The following is a 23,503-nucleotide window of genomic DNA, read 5'->3' as shown; positions in this document are numbered from 1 at the left end:
CCTCGCAGGGGCCGGGTCAGGAAACAGGCTGGGGGGGGGGTGCGTGGAGCCGCGGGGCGTCCACGGTCCCGGGTCCCGCTTTCCCCCGGGTGCGGAGGACAGAGCTCCGAGCTCCAGATGACCACTGTCCCGCTTGGTCCCCCGGGCCCAGGCACGTCAGTGATGCAGGTGATAGCCTCGGATGCGGACGACCCCACCTACGGCAGCAGCGCCCGCCTGGTGTACAGCGTGCTGGACGGCGAGCACCACTTCACCGTGGACCCCAAGACCGGTGAGGGGCGGGGCCTGGTGGGGCGGGGCCTCGGGTGATGCTCCAGGGGCGGGGTGGGGCTGAGCCAATGACATGTGGTGGGACCCTCGGGGTGGGCGGGGCCACACAAGGGGTCTAGCGCCAAGCAGTCATCTTGGGCTCCAGGAGACCTTAGGGTCGCGGGGAGGGAGGGGGGTGGTGGGCAGGAAGAGGGAAGACTGAAGAAGGGAAAATAAATAAATGAGCTGGGTACCTATGGCTCACACCTGTAATCCTAGCTACTCAGGCGGCTGAGATCTGAGGACCACGGTTCAAAGCCAGCCCGGGCAGGAAAGTCTTGTGAGACTCTTACCTCCAATAAACCACCAGAAAACCAGAAGTTGGGCTGTGACACAAAGTGGTAGAGTGCCAGCCTTGAGCAAAAGAGCTCAGGGACAGAGCCCAGGCTCCGAGTTCAAACCGCACAATCAACAACAACAACCAAAAGAGATGTGAAGGTGCCCCTGTAAGACCAGCAGAAAGCCAAAGAAGGCAGAAGGCAGCAGCTCTGTAAGGTCCTCAGAACTCTGAACTAATAACTCCTTTGTCCTTGGCACTCAACTTAGGCAAGCCTGCCATGCTTGTGGGTCAAGAGTTTGGGGCGTGCACCTTTCCAGCAAGTTAGAAAGCTGTCCTTGCATGGATGTTTTTAAGGCTCTGATAGAAAGATGGACACTTAGGAACCATTCTTTGCTTAAGCCCCACACCTACATACATAACCACCCTCAAACAGCGGCGCAGCCCCCACCCACCCCACTTCACTCGCTCTGAGGTTAGAGCCTGCCTACTCTGAGGAGCCCCTTGGGAGAGTGCCAGAACATAGAATGAAGAGACGGAAGCTCAGAGAGATGGGGTGACTCATTGGGGGTCACACAGCTGAGAGCGCTGTTGGCTCCAGCTGGCTCTCATTGCTGCAGAGACAGGATGAAGAGGAGACACCAGACACCACAGAACATTATTATTATTTTTTAAACGCCGTCATGAAGCTCACAGGACCATGGGAACCAGGCCAGGCATTCACCTGGGTAATTAGGATGTAAGGCTTTCTTTCTGGAGGCCTCAGCAGGCATCTGTAAAGAATAAGCTGGTAGCCAGGCGCTGGTGGCTCACACCTGTCATCCTAACTACTCAAGAGATTGAGAGCTGAGGATTGTGGTTCAAAGCCACCCGGGCAGGAAAGTCCATGAGACTCATACTGCCAACTAACCACCAGAAAACCGGATGTGACACTGTGACTCAAAGCGGTAGAGTGCTATCCTTGAGCAAAAGAGCTGAAGGACAGTGTCCAGGCCCTGAGTTCAAGCCCCATGACCAACAACTAAAAAGAAAAAAAGGTGTCAAGCAAGGGCTAGGGATGTAGATCATGTGGCAGAGCACCGAACTAGTAAGTGCAAAGGTGCTTGAGTTCAAACCTCAGCCCACCAGTGTTGGCCAGACAGGGATTTCAGAGACAGGCATCCCCATTAGAGGGCACGGTTCAGGCTGAAACAGCCTGAGGGTAGAGAAATGCCTACAACATGAAGGGAAATGGGTTCATGGAAGATGACGGGGGAGACCAGCAGGGCCAGGCTGGGCTGGCATAAACATGCCAGGAGGTCAGTCTTTAGCCCAAGGGTGATAGAGAAGAGTGTGGATGGGCTGCGTTTGTCTGTTTGTTTTCTTTGGGAAGGAAGTGGGAGGCTGTCCATCTATCTGCAGTTATAAGTGTGTTCTCTTGCACATGACTTTTTCATTCATTTCACCTCCTTGCAAACATTCAAACATGAAAGAAATGTTAAAGCATCCCCCCACCACACACACACGTGCACACACACACACACACACACACACACACAAGAGTAGTGCAGCCCCAGAGATGCCCCCTGGTGTGCATGCATCCTGTGAGGTCCTGGGAACTTATTTGTTTGAAAAAAATATGTAGTCATTCCTTTTTTTTTTTTTTAAGGAATAGTACATTCCAAGGTTCCAAATTCAAAAAAGTTCAAATGAGTATTAGTGTATTAGTGTTAGAATATTAGCATTAGAGTATTAATAGTTATTCTTCCCCTCTCCCCTTCATCCCCCACCCCTCCATCCAGTCTGCAAGCCACCCAGGCTGTGTCCCCACGGCAACGAACGTTAATTTCCCTGTGGATCTTTCCAGAGCAGTTCTCTGCATGTACAAGAAAATCAGGCACATGTATTTTGTTTTATTTTTTTTTTTCACAGAAATGGTAGCTATAAACACACACTATATACATACCTGGCTTTTCCCCCACCCCTTTCCTTAACAATACATCTGGAAGATTATTCTGTATCAGTTCAGCAAGACTTTTCTCATTCTTTTACTCAATACCTGTTATGGATACACTAAAATGTATTTCACCAGTCCCCTACTGATGGACACTTAGGCTGGTTCCAATCTTTGTGCTAAAATGAACCACGCTACAGTGAATAGCCTCGTGCATACATCATTTTGTGCTAGTGGAAGTCTGCGGGGTAATTTTCAAGAATGGAAACGCTGGGTCACAGAGCTTGTGCATTTGGAGTCTGGATAGACGATGCTGAAAGGTACCGGATTCCACCCCTGTGAGCTTCGGGTGAGTGTTTGCTCCCCCCTCTCACCCCGCTCCCCGCCCCTTGCCAACACGGCGCGTTCATTGATGGCTTCTAAGCAGGGAAGTGACATGCACAGGTTTTCATTTTAACAAGATCCCTGGGGCAGCTGCTATAGGCTTGGCTTGGAGACAGGAATTGGAGACCAGAGGTTGTGGAGCTCAGAGTGGCCAGCACGGAGCCCCGAGGACAAAACCCTAAACCTGCACCCTTTCTCAACATCCATTTGGACTCCTTAACTGCCTGTGTAGTTAAAAGGCCATGGATGATATAGAATCAGGAATGAGTGTGTGGAGACTGAGGAGAGAGGAGAGGGGATACAATGGGTTTCTGCAGTAGCAAATAATGCAGACCAGGGGCCTCAAAATTAGAAGCCCTGATTCTTCCCTCAGCCTAATCCTGTAGAGTCATCACTGCAGCAACCTCCCACCGAAACAGGGGGAGAAGGGTGGGTTACAGAAGCTATCTAGAAGCTGAGCATCAGAGAAGGGGCTCCACGCTATAATGAGAGGAGAGAAGCAAAGGAAACGTCTAGAACTTCCAGCTGGGCAATGAATAGTGTGTGTGTGTGTGTGTGTGTGTGTGCGTGTGTGTGTGTGCGTGCGTGCGTGCCTGTGTGTGTGTGTGTGTGTGCTGGTGTTTGAACTCAGGACCTGGGTGCTATCCCTTAGTTTTTTTTTGTTTTTTTTTTTGCTCACGCTGGCACTTTATCACTTGAGGCACACCTCTACTTCTGGCTTTTTTGTGCTTAATTGGAGATAAGATTCCCACAGATTTGCCTGCCTGGGCTGGCTTTGAACTGTAATCCTTAGATCTCAGCCTCCTGAGTAGTTGGTGTGAGCCAACCATGCCCAGCTAAGAATGGCCTTTAATGTGCACAAGGAGAGTTCATTCATTCAGCTACTAATTGAGCACCTGCGATGTTGCTGGCTGTGTTCTAGACACTGGGAAGATAGCACAGACACGTTCTAGTATGCCCCTGTCAGGTTCTTATTAAAGAAAGGGATGCAGAAAATAAGCATATAAAAATATGCCAAATCAAAGCATTGTGCCAAGTAGTAGTGCATGCCAAGAAGACGTGTAAAATGGAATGAAGGAGAGACTTGGATTAAAAAAAATCAGGGCAGGCTTTTCTGGGGAGGTGACCTTGGGTCCCAAATGAAGTGAGGCCGTGAGCCACAGGGATGTCTGGGGAAGGCCACACAGGCAAAGGGAACACGAAGTGTGTGATGCTTAGCCCTGAACTTGGCATAAGGGAACACGAAGTGTGTGATGCTTAGCCCTGAACTTGGCATAAGAGAAGACAAGGGTGGCAGTGATGAGATTTTCACCTATCCAGGCAGGTGAGGCAGGGACTTTGGAGTGGACAAGGAGAAGAAGAGAAGAAGGAGCAGAAAAGAAGGAATGCAGAACGGAAGGGCCAGGATTGGGTCTTGGGAGGTGGCAAGGGTGGGAAGATAGAGATCAGACTCACGGAGAGCCAAGAAGGCATCCAGCTCCTACAGAGGCCAAGAGGACACGCAGACAGCCCTAGAGCCCTGAAGAGGAGGAACCGCTCCCAGGCATCACACAAGGCGATGAAGGGGCTCACATGGGGGTCTGCGTTCTAGGGCCCTCAACTTCTGGATGGAAAAGGATCCTTCCTTGACATTTCCCAAGAAGAGGCTGATTTTCCCTCCCCTCGCCAGAGCCACCCTGGTACCATTCCCAGCTCCGGCTCCATTCCCCAGCTAGGAATATTCCGCTGCTGCAGGTCTATATTTAGCAGCTGCTTAGAGGTACAGTCTGTTCTCACTGTGCAGAGAGCAGGGAGCCGAGCCGCACAGAGACCGGGGAGGAAGGCATGAGGAAGGGAGGGGGCGGGCCGATGTGGGGCCCCAGTGCCAGAGGAGGAATTAACTCGTGTGTTTTAAAGGCCAGGCCTGCCAGCAAGCCACCCCCCAACAGGGGAGACAGGGATGGCATTTGCTGGCTAATGAGGTGTCACCCGGGATCCAGGCCCCTCCTGTCACATTCGGAGGTGGGCAGCAAGGGAACAGCTGGACCTGGGGGGCACTGGGTGAAGTCAAGGCTGCAGGGGGCCGTGGCCAGGTTGTAATTACCAGCCCCAGCCTACCACCACCCTTGAAGGAGCAGAAAGACACAGAGACTTCAAGATCACCGCTGAAAATTCTCCACTGGGTCAGAGACATCCTTTAGAGCAGGAGAGGAGGAAGCTGACATTTTGTGGAGCACTTGCTCGATCCTGAGGGGAAGGTGACCACGAGTTGGAGTTGGCCACTGCCCTCACAGAGCTTTTGTTCCAACAGAGAGGCCAGAAACAAATAGGCCACTGCACCGGGCCAACCAGACAGTCCAAATGCCGTTTGGACATTTTGTGCCAAGGCCCTTTAGATCCTCTGGGGGAACAAGAACAGAGTGACCCCTCCCCCCTCCTCCCCCAATGCCCCACCTGACTGTGGGACTTGTTTATGGGGGTGTCTGACTCCGCTTGAAGAAGGAGGTCAACAAGCTGTCTCCCAGATGTGACACCCGCTGCTGGATGTTTTGTCTCATCGAACTCCTCAATAGCCCCTCCCCAAGTGGGTGACCCCACTTTAGAGAATGGGAAACAGAGGCTCAGGAAGACTCCAGGCCTTGCCCATGGTGAGGTGGCATGGCAAGGGAGAAGATCCAGAACCTGTATCTTCCTGACTTCTCCCCCCTGCTCACACGTGATTCTTGAAACACAAGAGGCCCTCTGTACACAATGAATGCATGCATGAATGAATGAATTTGCAACTGTTTGAAGAACAAATCCATAGACTTGTACCTCACATTCCCCCTCCCCCAGGAGTGCAATAGCATCTACCATGTTTTTCTGGCACCAGGCAATAGAATGAGGAAGGGGATGGAGGGGAGAATGTGTCATCGATTTTCCGCCCCTGTGGCAGCCTTTTCCTGCCCTGCCTCTAGCTAACTGTGGAGGCTGTTTCCAAAACCCCTGCAGACAGACAAATCGTGGATGCTCAGGCCTTGTAGATAAAACGGCGTATTTGCACATAATTACACACATCCTTGCGTATATGTTAAATCATTTTCAGATTACTTATAATACCTAGTGTAAAGTAAACGTTATATAAATAGTTGTTACACTCTGTCTTTCAGGGAATAACGACAAGAAAAGAAATCTACACATGCTCAGTTCAGATGCTTTTTTTTCTTTCTTTCTTTTTATTTTGAAGTACTGGGGTTGGGAGCTCAGGGCTTTGTGCATGCCAGGCAGTGCTCTACCACTTGAGCCATGCCTTCAGTCTTTTTCCTGAATGTTTGCAGTCTGCCCTTGGTTGAATCAGAGCAAGTATACTTAAGATACAGAGTACCAACTGTGGTGTGGTTTTGCTTCTCCCAGAAAGAGGAGGTGTTAGCTGGGCATCGGTGGCTCACGCCTGTAATCCTAGCTGCTCAGGAGGCTGAGATCTGAGGATCCCGGTTCCAAGCCAGCCTGTGCAGAAAGTTCATGAGATTCCTTTTTTTTTTTTTTTTTTTGGGTCCGGTCGTGGGGCCTGAACTCTGGGCCTGGGCACTGTCCCTCAGCTCTTCAGCTCAAGGCTAGTGCTCTACCACTTGAGCCACAGTGCCACTTCCGGCTTTTTTCTTTTTGCTTATGTGGTGCTGAGGAATCGAACCCAGGGCCTCGAGCATGCAAGGCAAGCGCTCTACCACTGAGCCATCTTCCCAGCCCAGTTCATGAGATTCTTATCTCAAATAAACTATGCAGAAACCCAGAAGTGGTGCTGCGGCTCAAGTGGTAGAGTGCTAGCCTTGAACACAAAGAGGCTCAGAGATAGTACCCAGGCCCTGAGTTCAAGCCTCGGGACAGGGTGGGGAGAGAGGGGAGGGGAAGGGAAAGAGGGAGAAGGAGAGGGAGAGGTAGTATTCCTTCCCCCTCCTCTTGAATCTGGGTTGGACTGTGGTTCACTTTGGCCTATAGAATGTAGCAGAATAATGTTCTGCAAATTTGAGATTAGGCCTTAAAGGGCTTGGCAGCTTTCACTTGTGCTGTCCTGGATTTGCATGTAGTAAGGCCAGCCTGCAAGCAATGCAAGAGGCCAGCTGCCAGGCATGTGGATGAGGCCATCTCGGACCTTCCAGGCCCCCTTGATCTTCTAGTTAAATGCAGCCGCACGAGCGTGCCCAGATAGAACCAAGAGAGGAGCAGCTCAGCCAACTGGATTTCTGTGTCACTTATCAATGGCTACATAACAAACCACTGCAAATTTAGTGGCTTAGCCCAACAACAGTCTATTATGGTGACAATGCTGTAGCTTGGCTGGGCAGTGATTCTGTGGCATTGCTTGGGGGTGCTGACTCATCGGGGACAGCTGGTGTGACCAGGCCTGCCTCTCTGTGGCCTCTCCTCCTGGGGGGCGGGGGAGGCTCTTAGGATTCCAGAAGATCAAGCCCGAAACAGGAGGGCTTGTCCAGCCTTTGCTTTGGTCATCGCTGCTCGATGTCCAGTCAGCCCAAGCAAGGCACATCCCAGGGCCAGAGTCAGTATGGAAAGGAATGTTCCAAGGTTGCAGCCTCTGAACACCTGGCCTGTTGGAAGTTATCACCATAGCTACCCACAACAAGTGACCCAGGTCAGGTAGAAGGGCCTCTTGAGTCCCACCTCATTGACAGCCAGAGATGATTCCTGAACCACGGTCTACAGAGATGGTACGACCATTCTCCAACAGAGAAGAGCTTAATGTCCCCAGACCATCCAGAGGCGGAAGGGATGGGACTTCACAGCAGGGGGGTAGCCACAGAGGCCCTCACTCTTCTGCAGTGACAGAGCCTTGTTTGTCCTCGAATCCCACTGAGAGCTGGGGCTTTTGCCAGGCTTCTGGTGGCCAAGCCCACAGCACAATGGCTTCCAATGTGACCACAGGAGCACTTCATTCAGGGTGGCTCTGGACCCAAAGTGGCCCGCAGCAGAGTGCACAGAAGGACCCAATGAACCTCCGCTTCTGCCCCTGCCCTTTTACGCAGGGGCCTGCTCGCCAGCCTGGTGGCACTGCCCCTGCCCTCCCTTTCACCCCTCCTCCCCCGCTCCCCTCCAGTCATTGGGGTGCTGTTGGGCCCTGTCCCTCCCTCTCCTACTCTCCTTTTCTCTTCAAATCTCCATCCGCGTTGGTCTCTCTCTGCCTGCCTCTTCTGTATTCCCCTCTGACTTTATTTCTTCCAGTAGTTCTCTCCATTACACACACACACACACACCATATACTGTAAATATCACACACACTAACCCCCCCCCAACACACCCTCCACACCACCATTCCTCTTGGTCCATTGCCTTTATTGGAATCTGGGGGACAGGCTGGGGACATCAGGCCTCGGAACCTGGGCTTTATGGGGCGCGTCGCAGGTCTGCTGGTGCGTGGCTTCACCTGGTGCGCAGGTCCTAGGCTCTGCCTGCCACCACCTGTGCAGGGCAGGTTGCAGGGGTGTGGGCAGAGGCTCTGAATGCCTCATCAACCCTCTCCACCCCCTGGGTCTGTTCTCTTGGCTGGGGGAGGGGGACGGCAAGAAGCCTGGCCTTTCCTCTGCAGTGGCCTCTCACTTCTGCAGCTGTCCCCACTCAGGGAGTGGCCTGGGGATTGTCTGCCCAGCCCGTCGCTGGCCCTGGCCAGAGAAGAGAATATAGACCCTTGCACTGGGAATCCGTGGAGAGGATGCACGTGAATAAGTGTGTGGATTCGTTCGTGACTTTGCATGCATTTTTACACGTGGTCCACCCATGTGCACCTGATGTGCAGGGGAAATGAGACCACGGGATTTGCCTGAAGTGGCTTGGGTAATACCCACCCCACTGCTGCCTGGTTTTCTAGTGGTTAATTGGAGAAAAGAGTCTCACAGACTTTCCTGCCTGTGGTGGCTTGGAAATGTGATCCTCAGATCTCAGCCTCTTGAGTAGCTAGGATTACAGATGTGAGCTACCGGCACCCAGCTCCAGGGCCTCTTCTTAGGAAACAGAACAATCTGTTGTTTTGTGTTGGTGTTGCGTGTTTATGTGCAAGCGTGTTTGAGGGTGTGTGTGTATGTGTTGGGTGTGGGTCTGTCGCTATGTAGAGGTGTGTGTGTGTGTGTGTGTAGACAGTGTGCAGCCTGAGCGTGAGTGGGTATGCAGTGGTCCCATGACCCCAGGTTCTCCCCAGAACCCCAAGCATCCTCCCTGAGCTGCAGGTCGGCCAGGCTCACCCACTCCCCCCACTCGCCCGCAGGCGTGATCCGCACCGCTGTGCCGGACCTGGACCGGGAGAGCCAGGAGCGCTACGAGGTGGTGATCCAGGCCACAGACATGGCGGGCCAGCTGGGCGGCCTCTCGGGCTCCACCACCGTCACCATTGTGGTCACCGATGTCAACGACAACCCGCCGCGATTCCCCCAGAGTGAGTGAGGCCTGCGCTGAGCCAGCCAGCCTGCGCCTGCTGGCCTTCCCGCCCCATGGGCCCCACCCACCTCAGGCTCCCCATCTAGAGCCCCCAATCTCTACCCCCTGCCCATCCCCCCCAGCATCTCCACCCCCCTGCCCTCCCTCAAACCATGCACCCTGCGCCCTGCACGGGAAACCCCAGCCTGGGCTCACCTGTGTACACTCCCCCCTGTGCAAGTACTGAGTCTTGAACACAGGGCCCGGTGCTTGTCACTTGGTTTTTCCACTCAAGACTGGCACTCTACCACTTGAGCCACTGCTCCACCTCTTGCTTGGTTTTGGCTTGTTAATGGAAGGTAAGAGTCTCACAGACTTTGCTTCCCTGGGCTGGCTTCATATTGTGATCCTCAGATCTCGGCCTCCTCGGTAGCTAGGCTTCCGGGCGTGAGCCACCTGGCGCCAATCTCCAAACGGACTTTCCAAGCCTCCGGGGAGCGCAGTCCCCTCCCCCCTCGCCGGCTCCCCCCAGGCGAGCGCACCTGCACGCGTCTGCCCTCCCACCCCGCCTGTCTCTCTGGCTCTTGGCCGTTCCACCCAGCCAAGCCTGCCGAAGGCAGGTGCTGGAGATGGGGCCCTGGGGTCACTGGTGGTAGATCCTGGGGAAAGTGAGTCTGGGGACAAATGTCTCCTTTCCCTTCTGAGTCGGAGGGTGGAGGTCTGTACCTCCGGGCATCTCCAGGCCCTCTAGGCCCAGCTATAGGGAAGCCAGAAGCTGGCAGAGACTAAATGCCGCTGCTGCCGGGAGCCGCTGATCCCTATCAGGAGACTCATTACTTGAGGTCTGCTGCTCTCACTTTAGCCCCACCACAGGGGACTGACCCCCACGAGATAAGAAATCCCTGAGCTGAGAGCCCCTAAGCCAGACAGAACAGGCCTCCAAAAGCCTGCCGCCAGGCTCTGGGGCTGGGACCCTGGCCCCCTCCACCAGCCTCATCCTCCCTCTAAACACAGGCTACCCGGAATTGTCCCCAGAGGGGCCCCACAGGCTCTGAGCTGAGACAGGGTGGGGACAGAGAGGAAGGGCTGGGGCTCAAGAAGACTCCTCCCCTTCTCTTCTCTTCCCTTGCCTTCCTTTCCCTCCTCTCCCCTCCCTGCCCTCCATCCCATTTTTCTTTTCTCCCTCCTTCCATCCCTTCTCTCTCATTTCTTTCTCTCTCGTCAATATTGGAGGTTTTTTTGAATTAGTTCTTCAGCCTTTGTTAAATTATTTATATATTTATTGGCCATACTTGAGCTTGAACTCAGGTCCTCATACTTGCTGGGCAGGTGCTTCACCTCTGAGCCATGCCTACAGCCCCATATTGGGGTTTATCTCTGGACCTCGCACCCAGTTGCCTTACCTCTGAGCCATGCCTGCAGCCCCAGGATTGGGGTTTGAACTCAGGACCTCACACCTGCTAGGCAGGAGCTTTACCTCTGAGCCATGCCTGCAGCCCCAGGATTGGGGTTTGAACTCAGGACCTCACACCTGCTAGGCAGGAGCTTTACCTCTGAGCCATACCTACAGCCCCTGTATTGCATTTGAACTCAGGACCTTGCGCTTGCCAAGCAGGTACTCTACCATGGGTATCATGCTTCTCTACTCTGATTGTTTTTAAAATAGGATCTCGTGTTATGCTTGGGCTAGCCTGGCCTGTGATCCTCCTATTTACATTTCCTCAGCAGCTGGGATGACAGCTGTGCACCACTGTGGCCCACCTTTTTATTGGCTGCGCTGGTGGTCAAGTAAACTTTTTGCCCCAGTTCGTTGCAACTCCCAATCTGCACCTCCTGCTTCTCCCTGCCAGCTAGGTGACTATCTTTATGTTCTTCAAACATAGCAGGCGTTACACCTACCCCAGGACCTTTATACCTGCAGTTCAGTCTAGCATGTTCTTCCTGTGTGACTCACTCCTTCTCCTCCCTGACCTGTACAGAAATGTCACCTTCTCCATGAGCCCTCCCCACTTTTCTTTGCATATCTGAGGACCACACCCCAGGCCTTTGCTTGCTAGGCAATGCCTACGGAAGCCCTGGAGAGGCCATCCTTGATCAGCCTATTTCAAGCCGCACAGCGCGGTCCGCAGAAGCCCGCCAGGTCCCTGCTCTGTTTTTCTCCCGAGTGCCAAGCCCCATCCACGCAGGACAGGTGCACTGCATTCCGTCCTGCTGTGACCTCAGCGCCATTTGCTTCCTGTTGGGGTGACAGCTGGGACTTGGTTCCCCGTCCGGGGACGTTGGAGGTGGGGCACACGCAGGGATGCAGGGATGCAGCGTCCTCGTGAGCGGGGTGTGGGGAGGTGGGCAGGCGGCTGGCCAGCTCACTGCAGTCCGCCCTGTCTCCTGAGCGTCCACACGGCTCTGCACTGAGCACTTCACAAGCAGCACCTGCTGTGCGGGTTGCCAAGGCAACGCAGCTGCAGGGCAGTGCCCTACTTGCTCCCACTCTTCAGGTGGGGAAACCAAGGCTCAGGGTCACGGGGCTCCAAAGCCGGCTGGGGAAACCGAGGGCCAAATCAGTGAGCAAGTTCTTCTGCAGCAGACCGGCCGCCCCTCACAGCCCCTGCCAGCCTGCGCAGGAGACCCCGGGGTCTGGGCAGCCTTCCTCCCTACCCCAGCACTGGCAGACCGGTGGGGCTGCTCCACCCCTGCCCGTGGCGTGTCTCCTACAGAGATGTACCAGTTCAGCATCCAGGAGTCTGCCCCCGTCGGCACGGCTGTGGGGCGCGTGAAGGCGGAGGACTCGGACGTGGGCGAGAATACGGACATGACCTACCATCTCAAGGAGGAGAGCGGCAGTGGCGGGGATGCGTTCAAGGTCACCACGGACAGCGACACGCAGGAAGCCGTCCTCCTAGTGCAGAAGGTAGGCTGCCTGGGTGGGGGGTCTGCTGCTGTGGGGCAGGAGGTACAGGACCAAGGAGGCCTCTGGAGTTTCCAGGCATCCACTCACTGCACCCCACGGGTTCAGTCTCTCTAGATCTAGGACCAATCTGGAAAGCACCATATCATTCCCACTTTATGAATGAGGATATGAAGCACAGAGAGGTCAAGTGACTTATGTGAGTTTGCACAGCTACTTGTCTGAGACAAGATTCAATCCAGATGTGAATTCACACTCTTCAAGACAACAAAAGCGCTACTTCATCCCCATTCCAGAGCCTTGGCACTCATTACTTCCTTTCATCTTTGTGTCTTCTTCTGGAAGACAAGTCACGGTCCTCATTTTTTATGAGTGAAAAAGGTAAAGGGGCTTGCCCAAGTCACACCTATACGGGACAGAGCCAGGATTTGAACTTAGGTCTGGTGTCTCCAAATCTCTTTCTTTCCTGAGTCTGACAAGCGTCCTGGCCCACCGGCTGGTGTGGGAACCAGAAGCTGAATCTGCAGACTCATTGATCTCAGGGAGCAGAGACAGAGATCACATAGAGAAGCAAAATCCATCTTGCAGAAGGTGGCAAGTCAGGGCTGGGCAGGTCTTGGAGACTCAAGCCCACTCCTTATCCAAGGCCTGTCCCCCTGCCCCAGCCCACAAACCTGCCAGGGCTCTTCCTGCCATTCAGCAGAGTCTCCTCCTTAATCCTCCTGGATGGGCCTGTGCTCCACCTTGAGGACCTGAGGCACCCCTTCCCCTCCCACCCCCCCTGGGCCCCTCCCCACTGTATGAAGAGTGATTGCTCCGGAGCTCCCAGTCCCCAGCTGCTTAGCTGGGGTCACTACTTCTTCTCACAAAGCGCCAGCCCTGTGCCAGGCAGCCCCCGATGAACTCACGCAACCCTCACACCAGTCCCCGGGGCACTGCTATCACTGTCCATTTTATTCATGAGAAACTGAGGCCTCAAGAAATCTAATCACTTGCTCTAGGCTGCACTCTTAACTAAGCCTAGGCCAGGAGGGATGAAAGCAAGCCTGAGCAGGCTGGCTTCAGAATCCATCTTTGTGTGCATGTGCGCCTGTCCATATTGGGGCTTGAACTCAGGGCCTAGAAGCTGTCCTTGAACTTGGTTAGCTCAAGGCTGGCACTCTACCACTTGAGCCACAAGGCCATTTCTAGCTTTTTGGTAGTGTATTGGAAATAAGAGTCTCAAGAGACTTTCCTGCCCAGACTGGCTTCAAAGTGCAATCCTCAGATCTCAGCCTCCTGAGTAGCTAGGATTAAATGCATGAACCACTGATGCCCAAACACCTTATATATATATATATTTAGCCAGTCCTGGGGCTTGAACTCAGGGCCTGGGTGCTGTCCCTGAGTTTCTTTTGCTCGAGGCTAGCACTCTACCACTTGAGCCACAGCACCACTTCTTCTGGCTTTTTCTCTGTATGTGGTACTGGGGAATTGAACCTAGGGCTTCACGCAGGCTAGGCGAGCTCTTTGCCACTGAGCCGCCTTCCCAGCCCCCGGCCACCTTTTTTTTTTTGGTCGGTCGTGGGGCTTGAACTCTGGGCCTGGGCACTGTCCCTCAGCTCTTCAGCTCAAGGCGAGCGCTCTACCACTTGAGCTACAGCGCCACTTCCGGTTTTCTGGTGGTTTATTGGAGATAGGAGTCTCACGGTCTCTCCTGCCCGGGCTGGCTTTGAACCGCGATCCTCAGATCTCAGCCTCCTGAGTAGCTAGGATTACAGGCGTGAGCCACCAGTGCCCGGCTCCCGGCCACCTTTTTAAGCATGAGTCCTTCTGGTCTTTTTTGGGAGGGGGCATCCGTGTGTTTTACTGTAAGGCAAGCCCACTTCGCAGATGGAGGGTGTGGATCCCAGCATCCCGGCACGGTGCGCAGAGCACGGCGTGGGGCTTCCGGCGTGGTTCTTATCCCCAGACTGCTCCTCCTCGCCTCTGCCAGCTTTGCTGCTCTAGCAGGCGCCTGGGGTGTCTGGAGTCGGCCGGCCCCGCCTGATTGATGAACTACTCCAGGGCTCATCGCTCACTCCCAGGCCCGGCCAGCACCTGCCTCCCTGCCGCCCGATTTCCCAGGCAACTGGATGGGAGAAGAGGTGGCCTGTGAGAGAGGGAAAGCGGGAGGGAGACCCTGCTCACGGGGCTGGCACCTGCCTGGGGGTCTCCAGGAAGGACTCCCTGACTCATCAAAGGCTACCCAGCACGGGGGGGCGGGGGCAGCCGCAGTGTGGAGCTGGAAGGAGGGTATTCAGAAGGCGGGAGCCAGCACCCAGCCAAACACTCATCCAGCCAGAGGGTCACCCATTAGCACAGCTCAGCATACACGCGGCGCCTCTCCAGGGACTCGCAGCACAGATGGCTCATCAGCCTCCCTCCTGGGTCCCAGAGAACGGCCAGTTTCAGCCAATCGGCTGCAGAGCTGGGATGGGAACCCAGGTGTGGGAAGCTGCAGAGCCCAGTGCTCTGGCATCTCCTGGGCTTGAGAGCCACCCTGTTCCGGTTCCATTCCTGGTTCTGCTAGTGACAGACTGCTCACCGACTTTGTGTAACAGGTTTCTGAGTCTCCTTCCCTCAATAATAATATTATTGTTGATGATGATGATAATAATAATAGCATGTAATAATGGGATCGTATGGAGTTGAGTTTCTAGCACGTACTAAGAAACAAAGGAAGCTGGGTGCTGGTGGCTCATGCCTATGGGCAGGAAAGGCTCTGAGACTCTTATCTCCAATGAACCACCAAAAAAAAAAAACCAAAAAACAGAAATGGCACTGTGGCTCCAAGTGGTAGTGTGCTAGCCTTGAGCAGAAGAGCTCAGAGACAGCACCTGGGCCCTGAGTTCAGGCCCCATGACTGACCCCCCCCAAAAAAATGAGTAAAATATTTCAGTGCTGGCCAGGAGACCAATGTCTGAGTGAAGTGGCCCCTTGGCGCCTCAGTTTCCCCGCTGTAGCTAGATCTGGGAGATCCAGGCCCTTGGTGAATGTTCCCATTTAGCCTGTGAGCTGGGGCCAGCCCCACTCGGCCCGGTCCCCCTCCCCTGGAGGGGCGTGCGAGGGTGCCCGAGCCAAGCCTGACATCCTGTGCCCGCAGCGCCTGGACTTCGAGTCGCAGCCCGTGCACACAGTGGTGCTGGAGGCCCTCAACAAGTTCGTGGACCCCCGCTTCGCGGACCTGGGCACCTTCCGCGACCAGGCGATCGTGCGTGTGGCGGTGACGGACGTGGACGAGCCCCCCGAGTTCCGGCCGCCCTCCCGCCTCCTGGAGGTGCAGGAGGACGCGCAGGTGGGCTCCCTGGTCGGCGTGGTGACGGCGCGGGACCCCGACGCCGCCAACAGGCCCGTCCGGTGAGACCCCCGCCCGGGCCCCACGCCTGCTGCTGCCCACCGCTGACAGACGGCGGGCAGAGGGGACCGGGCGGGGGGAGGAGGGGGCTGACCTTGGGGCCTTCTGTCTAGTCCACCCCCAGGCCAGGCCTTGGACCCTAGGTCCCCCTCAGCCTCTCCCCACCGCCCCACAAACAACGAGCTCTATGGCTTCGGCCTTAAGGGGGCTCACACCTGTCATCCTAGCTACCCAGGAGGCTGAGATCTGAGGATCAAGTGTTGGAGCCAGCCTGGGCAGGAAGGTCCAGGAGACTCTTAGCACTAGTTAACCAGCAAAAAGCCGGAGGGGAAGCTGTGGCTCAAGTGGTAGAGCGCTAGCCTTGAGCAAAAGTGCCAAGCGAGAGTGTAAGGCCCTGAGTTCAAGCCCCAGGACCAGCACGTGCACACACACACACACATACGACACAGACCCTTCTCATCACACCGGATGCCAGGCTGCCCCAGGTCCCACGTTCTGCAACTCTTGTGACTCCTGGCTGGCCCCCTCTCCTCCTCCTCCACGCCCACCCCCTCCTCACCTTTCAGCCATGCAGGGGCAGCCTAGCCCTGCTCACCTGCAAGGTGGACTCGCTTGCTGTCCCCACCCACAGCCCTCCACCTCCAGGTCGCCCCTCCCACACTGGCGGGGGCTGTGCTGCTGCTTTGCCCCTGAGCCTAGAATGTTCCCCCGCTAGGGTCCATCCTCTCCTCCTTTCCTTTGCTCAGAAGGCTGCTCTTCCTGACGTTCAGCCCGCCCAGCCCTGGCCCTTGTTTCCCCCTGCCCCCTCCTCACCATCCTCCCACCACCTCCTTTCCTAAATGGCTCTGCCACCCCATCCATCCACCCCAAAACGGCAGGGCCTCCCTGGGCCTTCACCTGTGCGTATCAGGAGTCTGAGGCCCTGAGGGAGAGAGGGACCTGGCTCAGGTCCCAAAGCTCAGCCTGCTGCTGCTGCTCCACCCGCTGCCCCTCGGCCCCTCCCCTCCCCTCTGCTTTCATCCGTGCTGAAGGGACCAACTCTGGAACCTACTTTCATCTCTCTTCACCTGGGGCTCCTCAGATGTGGAGACAGGTCCAGTTCAACACCACAAACACTTACCCAGCTTCCCCTTCTTGGCCTTCTCCTCCTCCCCTGATCCAGCCTGGGGAAAGGGAGATGACTCATCCAAGGCCAGAGCTGGGGGGGCTGGGGGGTGTGGAGCTCCCAGATTGTGGGGTGCAAGAGGCGAGCTGGAGGCCGGAGAAGAGCTGCACGTGACGGAGAAGGGCCCTCACGTGCTGCCATCACTGCGTAGCCCAGCGCACGCCCCAGCTTCTCCTTCTAAGGTCATTGAGAGAAGAGAACAGATGGTAAGACTAGCATGTACCACCAGCAAATGGTTAAATGCTGGTGAGGGACTGGGAAGAAAATAGAATAACAGGGTGTGGAGAGGTTTGGGCCACAGCAAAGACCACAGTGACAGAGCCAACCTTGCAGAAAGTATGAAGAGAGCAAAGGTCCTGAGGCAGGTGGCAGGGCGCTGATGTGTCCCTGAGACTGGAAAGGCACCTACCTGCGGGAGTGTGTTTTCCTCAGTTTCTGCACTGGGGGAGTAGAAAACATCCTGCTGTTTCCCATACCCCTGCAAGGTATTACACTCATCTTTTAGATGAAGAAACTGAGGGTCAGAGAAGGGAAGTAATTTTCCCAGTTGGTAAACTGAGGAGTGGAAAGGACTGGGGTTCAGCCCCGGAGCCCCAGACTCTTTGTGGTTCATGAAGTTCCCACAGTTGTGCTGTGTCCTCCCCTGTGCACAGGCCATGGAGATGAGTCAGACATGGCTAGTGGCAGGCTGGGCCTCTGTGTGAACAAGCCAGGGGCCTGGAGCCAGCTTGGAACCAAGAGAGGGCGCTCCAGGCTATAGAGATGAGATGGGGGAGGATTCGAACTCAGAGCCAGGGACAGAGCTCTGCTGGGTGGCTCTTGTCAGACCTGGTAGTGATGAAGAACGAGGGATGTGTGGGCCAGGCTGTGCAGGACCTGGGACACCAGGCAAGGTCGACTCGATCCCAACTTGGGATCAAGAAGGCTAAGGGAGGATGGTGCTCAGGTCTCCACATCAGGCAACCCTGCAGACAGCCAGGCCGTCTGCCAGCTGCTGCCCTCCGCTTCGTAATCCGAGATCCGGGTTCAAAACCCAGCCCAAGTGTAGAATTTTTCAACAAGTCACTGTGGCTCCTTGGAGCCTCATAGGCACCAAATGTCTCTGCGTGACAAGTCTGTGCTTGGTGACCCCAGGGCTGGGGAGAGGATTGAGCCCCGGACGCACAGTAGGACCTCAAGAAAGGCACAGTAACATTTGTCTTGGGGATCAGTCACCCCTGGTTCTGGCCACATTCTAGGCATTGTGGGTGAGCTTTTACTTACTGTATTTTTATTTTATTTTTTGCCAGTTGTGGGGCTTGAACTCAGGGTCTGAGCGCTGTCCCTGAGCTTTTCCGCTCAAGGCTAGTGCTCTACCACTTGGAGCCCCAGCGCCCCTTCCATTTCTTTCTGGTGTTGAATTGGAGATAAGAGTCTCACAACCTTTTCCTATCTGGGTTGGCTTTGAACTGCAATCCTCAGATCTCAGCCTCCTGAGTAGCTAGGATTAAAGGCGTGAGCCATCGGCTCCTCAAGCACCCAGCTCGTGGGCGAGCTTTTCGGTGTGCTCCTGGAGTGTGTTTAGGAAGAGGAAACTGAAGAAGAGAAAGATTAGGTAACTTACCCAAGGCCACAGAGCCAGGTTCCCAACCACACAGGTGGCTCTGTCCTTCCCATCCCCCACTCCACGCCCCCGGGGCACATGTGGGCACTTGCACACGCAGGACACACGTTCTGTCACCGCACCCTCCACCCACCTACCTCCTTTCCTTTGCTGACCTTTGAGTCCCAAGCAGAGCTTCAGCCCTGCAGCTGTCTGCCGGCCCGCTCAGTCCACGGGCGTGTTCAGACACGCGCTCACTTCCTTGTCACACACAGAACAATAGTTGACACCCCTGAAGTCATTTTTCTGGAAGTCAGCTAGCACCTTAGACACATTCACCCTCCCGGCGCTACGCAAGGAAAGCTATAGGCTCAAGGGCTGGAAGCGAATCATGTGCACGCGTGGACCCAGGGCAGAACGACTGCCTCCTGAGCTTTTGGCGTCCGAACCACATGCCACTAGCACGCGTGCACACCTACACACGCATGCACACGTGCCCCACAGTGCACCTCCCACCCACCATGTAGAACAGACACAGTTATGTGTGAACAGGCCCCAGTCCTTGCCCCATGCTGAGCCCTGTATGGGCCTCCCTCCCTCCCCCCTCTCCTCCCTCCCTTCCCCGCTCCCTCCCGCTCACTCATTGGCTCCCTGAACTGGAACAGAAACACCTGAATTCAGCCAGCAGCCCCAGTGACCCGCAGCTCAAATCTTTAGCTGCTTAATAGCATCCCTGTGGGCCCTACCCCATGGCCTTGGGAACAGCTGCCTCCACTTAGGTTCCAGCCTCTGCCTTCTCTTCCAAGAGAGAATAAAAGAGGAAAGGCAGGGAAAGCAGCACAAGGCAGCAGTTTCTATCTTCCCAGCCTGCCTTCCCGCCCTCCACCGGGAGTATCGAGTATCGGAAGGGGCCTTCAAGATTCCTTTCAGCTCACCAGCACTCTCCTTCTACCTTCTTTGGACCCCAACATCTTCCCGGGGCCAGAGCCAGGGATGGGGCAAAGGGAACCCAAGGCTCCCTGCCTTGAGACTTGGCAGAGCGCAACAAGTTCGAACACCAGATATATCCGCACCCAGATTTGGGTACAGATTCCAATCCTGGAGCAGTTGCTAAGCCACCCAGCGCCAAGGCCACCAGTAGCCCACATGGCACCTTTGTCCAAATATAAAGCCCCCCACCCCTCCCTTGAGAAGCTGCACCTGGGACGCGCACTTGTCAATCAGAGCCCTGGCCGGGACCCCTCGCCCTTCCCACTCCGGCCTGCTCCCTTGCGCATGACCGTGCCCAGTGTCCCCAACGTGTAGCAAGTTTCCTCCGGGAGGCCCCCGGTCCACATCTGCCAAGGGCGTGGGTGTCACAGCTCCCAGGAGGCCACCCAGGGCTGCATCCACCAGGAGCGGATGAGCACAGGGATCTACACACGTCCAGTGGAGAGGGTAGAACTGGCATCTTGGGGTGAGAGCCCCAGGAGTCAGGTCAGGAAGGACCTGTGCTTAGGGGTCCGAGAACACACAGGTAGGCTGTGTCAGGAAGTTCACACCCTGCTGAAGAGATGGGGAAAATGAGGCCCAGAAAGATTCTTGGCCGTGCAGCCAAGGCCCCACGGGAGAGTCATCTTACAGCTGGGCAGTGTTTCTGGTGGCCTGTTTCCCCTCTGTGGTTCTGGGGAGAAGGCCGCCCTTCAGCCTAGGGAGGGACTGGTTCCAGCCTGACCCCTGCCTCCCCCTCCACCCCGTCTTTGTCCGGGATGCACAATGCATCTTTGCCTCCCGGGGCCTTTGTGCTACTGCCAGGCTGCACCCCCCCCCACACCCCACCGCGTTATCTGCCGGGGAAGCAGCAGCCGGCACTGGCAGGGCCTCTCCCGGCCTCTGCCGCCCGAGACATGTGTTGGACAAGGGCCTTTCAGGCCTGGAGCTTCTGCACAAAGGCCCGGGAAGAAGGCAGAACAAAGAGCTTTTTCACTCCACAACTGAAAAGCCACCGATTAGTCTGCGTGTGCTGGGCAGGCAGGAGAAGCAGCAGGCCCCAGACCCCTCCCCAGAGCGTGCTCTGCCTGTGACCCTGGTCTGGGGGTCTCCACCTGACCTCCAAGAAACCTCCCACCCCTACCTCTGCCCCTTCTCCTCCCCCCCACTGCTCCCACACACACACACACACACACACCGGACCTGTCCAGCTCCTGAATCCTGGGCCTGTGTGCCCTGGTGCCCAGCTCTCCACTTCCTTGCCTCTCGGTCTTGCATTAGCCACTCCCTGAGTAATTCTCACCCCCCTTGGCCACCCCCTCCCCCCTCCCCAGTCCCCCTCTTGGGAATCAGGCCCAGCTCCACAGTCACCTCATTGGGAAGGACAAGGATGGAACATCTGTGCCAAGCACTGAGCCTCCACCACCTCTGGGCACAGGGGAAGCTGACACCTAGCAGGCGCTGGCACCATGGAGCTGCAGCTTAGCCCCGTCCTCTCCCCTCCCTGTGGAGAAGGGGTGTCTGCCCCTGCTTTTCGTGAGTGGAGTGGGGGACACAGGCTGGGCTCCGTCTGGCACCAATCAATCAGTGCCCCCTGTCCCCCGCAGGTATGCCATTGACCGAGACTCGGATTTGGACCAGATCTTCGACATCGATGAGGACACGGGAGCCATCGTGACGGGCAAGGGGCTGGACCGGGAGACGGCCGGCTGGCACAACATCACAGTGCTGGCCATGGAGGCAGGTGAGTGGAGCGAGGGGTGTGGCCACCACGGAGTGGGGCGGGGCAATGGCTGGGGCAGGGCAGAGGTCCCACCTGGGTGGAAGTAGGGGCAAAAGCTGTTCTGTGGGAACCAAGATCCCAAGCCAGTGGGATTGGAAGGATTTGGGACCTGTCTCTTTCATATACTGAGTGTTGACTCTATGCCAAGCTCGGTTGTGAGCTTGGAAATACAGCCTCATCCCACAGCAAAGAGCCTGTCAGCAGAGGGGAAAGCTAGGCAGTCAAATAGAGCTGATGATGTGAGGCGCTGGGGAGCAGGGGGAGAAGAAAGCCAGGCAGAGGAGTGGAAGGAAGGGGGATGTGGGTCTCTGAGGAGAGGGCAGCTCTGGAGAGACATCAGCAGAGGCCTCAGGAAAAGTGAGAGCATCATGCACCATCTGGGGGGAAAACAGGCCAGGCAAGGGAGGAAGCAGCTCATGCAAAGGCCCTGGGGTGGTTCCTCTAACATGCATGGTGCTGTGGGGAGGTAGAATGGCCAGCCACTGGGGGGGGGTCTTATCTCCATGGTCAAGGTCTCCAGGAGGGGTCTGAACCCCAGGAAGGATGTTGTCTGACAGGTGCCCCTCGTGCTGCATTGATGGTAGACAGGAGGCCGAGGGGAGGCCTGGGATAGCCACAGTGGGTGTGAAAAGCGAATAGCTGACTTGGGGATACTTGCTGGTCACAGGCCTGTTGGAGATGGCAAGAAGCTGGGCTGTAAGACGTGCAGTTGCACAGTAAAACGTCACAGTACAGAAGCAGAGAGGCTGGGCCAGGAGGCGGGCAGTACAGAGGCTGAGGCTCGGGCCGAGGCCGATGGCTGGGCATTGCAGACTGACCCCAGAGGGCAGGTCCCGGGGGACGGGCTGAGTCACCTTATGAAAGTGAGACTGGGAGAGAGCTCGTGGGTGACTCCGGGGAGCTTGCGCTGAGTTTCACACAAGACCGCAGGCAGCGTGGCACCGTCGAGCAGAAGTTTCTGGAGCAGTGTGTAAGGCAGGCAGCTGCTAGGGGCGAGGAGAGGGAAGTGTGCAAGGTGGGAGTATAAGAGGGGTGTCATGAGACGGGGGGTTAGATTAGCAAGACCATGGAGGGGAGGAGCAGAGGGCACGGGGGCTTGTGGGGCGCCAGGAACGGGCAGAGAGGGCAGCCTCATGCGCACGCATGCACCCACACGCGCACGCACGCACACACGCACACACACCTCTCACCATGGTGCCACCCACGGCACTGGTGCTCTCTGAGCTGCAGACTGCATGGACCACACTTAGACTGGCCCTGGCATGGCCCGCCCAGGTCCCCCTGGCCCAAGAACGCTCCGGCCCTGCCCTTCTCCTCCACCCGCTGCTAGCATCCTCCTACTTCCCTGGCCTCCCTGGCCCCCTCCAGGGCTGAGGAAGTCCCTAGGCTGAAGTTCCTTTCCTCTCTTTCAACTGTGGCTTAAAGGCAAACACAAAGCTGGCTCGGCCGGGCCGGAGCCTTTGAATCCACTCCTTCTCCGCTTGAAGGAGAGAACAAAGGTGCTGCAGAGGAAGAGGCGCTGGACGGGGAAGCGTGCGCTGCCTGCCCCTGAACTGCTCCAGCGGCCCGCCGCCCAGCCTCCCTTCCACAACTGACCCAGGAAAGGCAGTGAGCCTGTGAAGGGAGGAGACCCCTCTCAGGGCTTCAATCCCCAGCCCCTGCCCGCCTCCATGCCCAGGTTACTAACCGCTGGGAAAGTAAATGACCCTGCCCCACTGTGCCAGGGAGTGTTCGTGGAAAGAACCTGGCCTTCATCATTGCTCAGTGGATTCCTGGTACCTGATGGCTTTGATTGTAGACGTGGCCTAAGCAGCGTTTCTGGACCAGGCCCTTGAGTAGTGGTAAACTCGTTGGGTTCTTTACACCCAAGAGGGCATTTCTACCGCTGTTCTCCATGTGCGGAGGAGGGGCGCGACCTGGACCTCACTGGTTCAAATCCCCAGCCCCCGCCTGACAACAAAGCCGCCTCTCCCCACTGTCCCTCGGGTCACAGCCCTCGGCTGTGGCAAATCATCACCACCCCCACCCCTTTGCCATCTCTGGGAGACAGGTCCCGATGACTCTCCCATTTTACAGATGGGGAAACTGAGGCTCAGGGTGGACCACAAAGCGAGTCCATGCAGGTCTAGGAATCTCCTCCCCTCCCCCCTCTCCTCCCCCCACCCCTGCCCCATACCTCCCATTCCAGGAGCCAGCCCAAGTCCCAAGGGCACTGCCATCAGACCTGCCCACCTGGCCCTGGGTCCTCCTGCGGAAGCTTCCAGCAACAGAGTGGGGTCTGCGCAGGTGGTCAGGCAGCTCCGCGCACTCCCAGGCAGAGCAAAGGTGAGGTGGCAAGAATCGGAGGGAAATAGTTATACCTCAGCCACGGAGAGCTCCTAGAGCCTGGGAGGGTGGCAGCCTGCCTCGGATCCGAGCAGCCGCCTGTCAGCCTCCATCCCC

At 56.3% G+C, this 23,503-nt stretch overlaps 1 protein-coding gene across 1 annotated transcript in view; it reads left to right on the top strand.

Annotated features, from left to right (window-relative positions):
• Nucleotides 1–23,503, top strand: part of Cdh22 (cadherin 22, type 2) — a gene marked incomplete at its 5' end in the record, with an annotated part of 68,005 nt that overhangs the window by 23,287 nt on the left and 21,215 nt on the right. The window contains 5 exons of the mRNA XM_013010731.1: nucleotides 152–271; nucleotides 9,133–9,300; nucleotides 11,996–12,189; nucleotides 15,311–15,564; nucleotides 20,886–21,022. Coding sequence (XP_012866185.1) covers nucleotides 152–271; nucleotides 9,133–9,300; nucleotides 11,996–12,189; nucleotides 15,311–15,564; nucleotides 20,886–21,022 — 873 coding nt within the window. The remainder of the gene's footprint in view (nucleotides 1–151; nucleotides 272–9,132; nucleotides 9,301–11,995; nucleotides 12,190–15,310; nucleotides 15,565–20,885; nucleotides 21,023–23,503) is intronic.

This window comes from Dipodomys ordii, unplaced genomic scaffold (genome assembly GCF_000151885.1).
Source record: "Dipodomys ordii isolate 6190 unplaced genomic scaffold, Dord_2.0 Scaffold13, whole genome shotgun sequence".
Lineage (NCBI taxonomy): Eukaryota > Metazoa > Chordata > Mammalia > Rodentia > Heteromyidae > Dipodomys > Dipodomys ordii.
The sequence above is the reverse complement of the archived record's forward strand: the minus strand, read 5'-3'. Positions and strand labels throughout refer to the sequence as shown.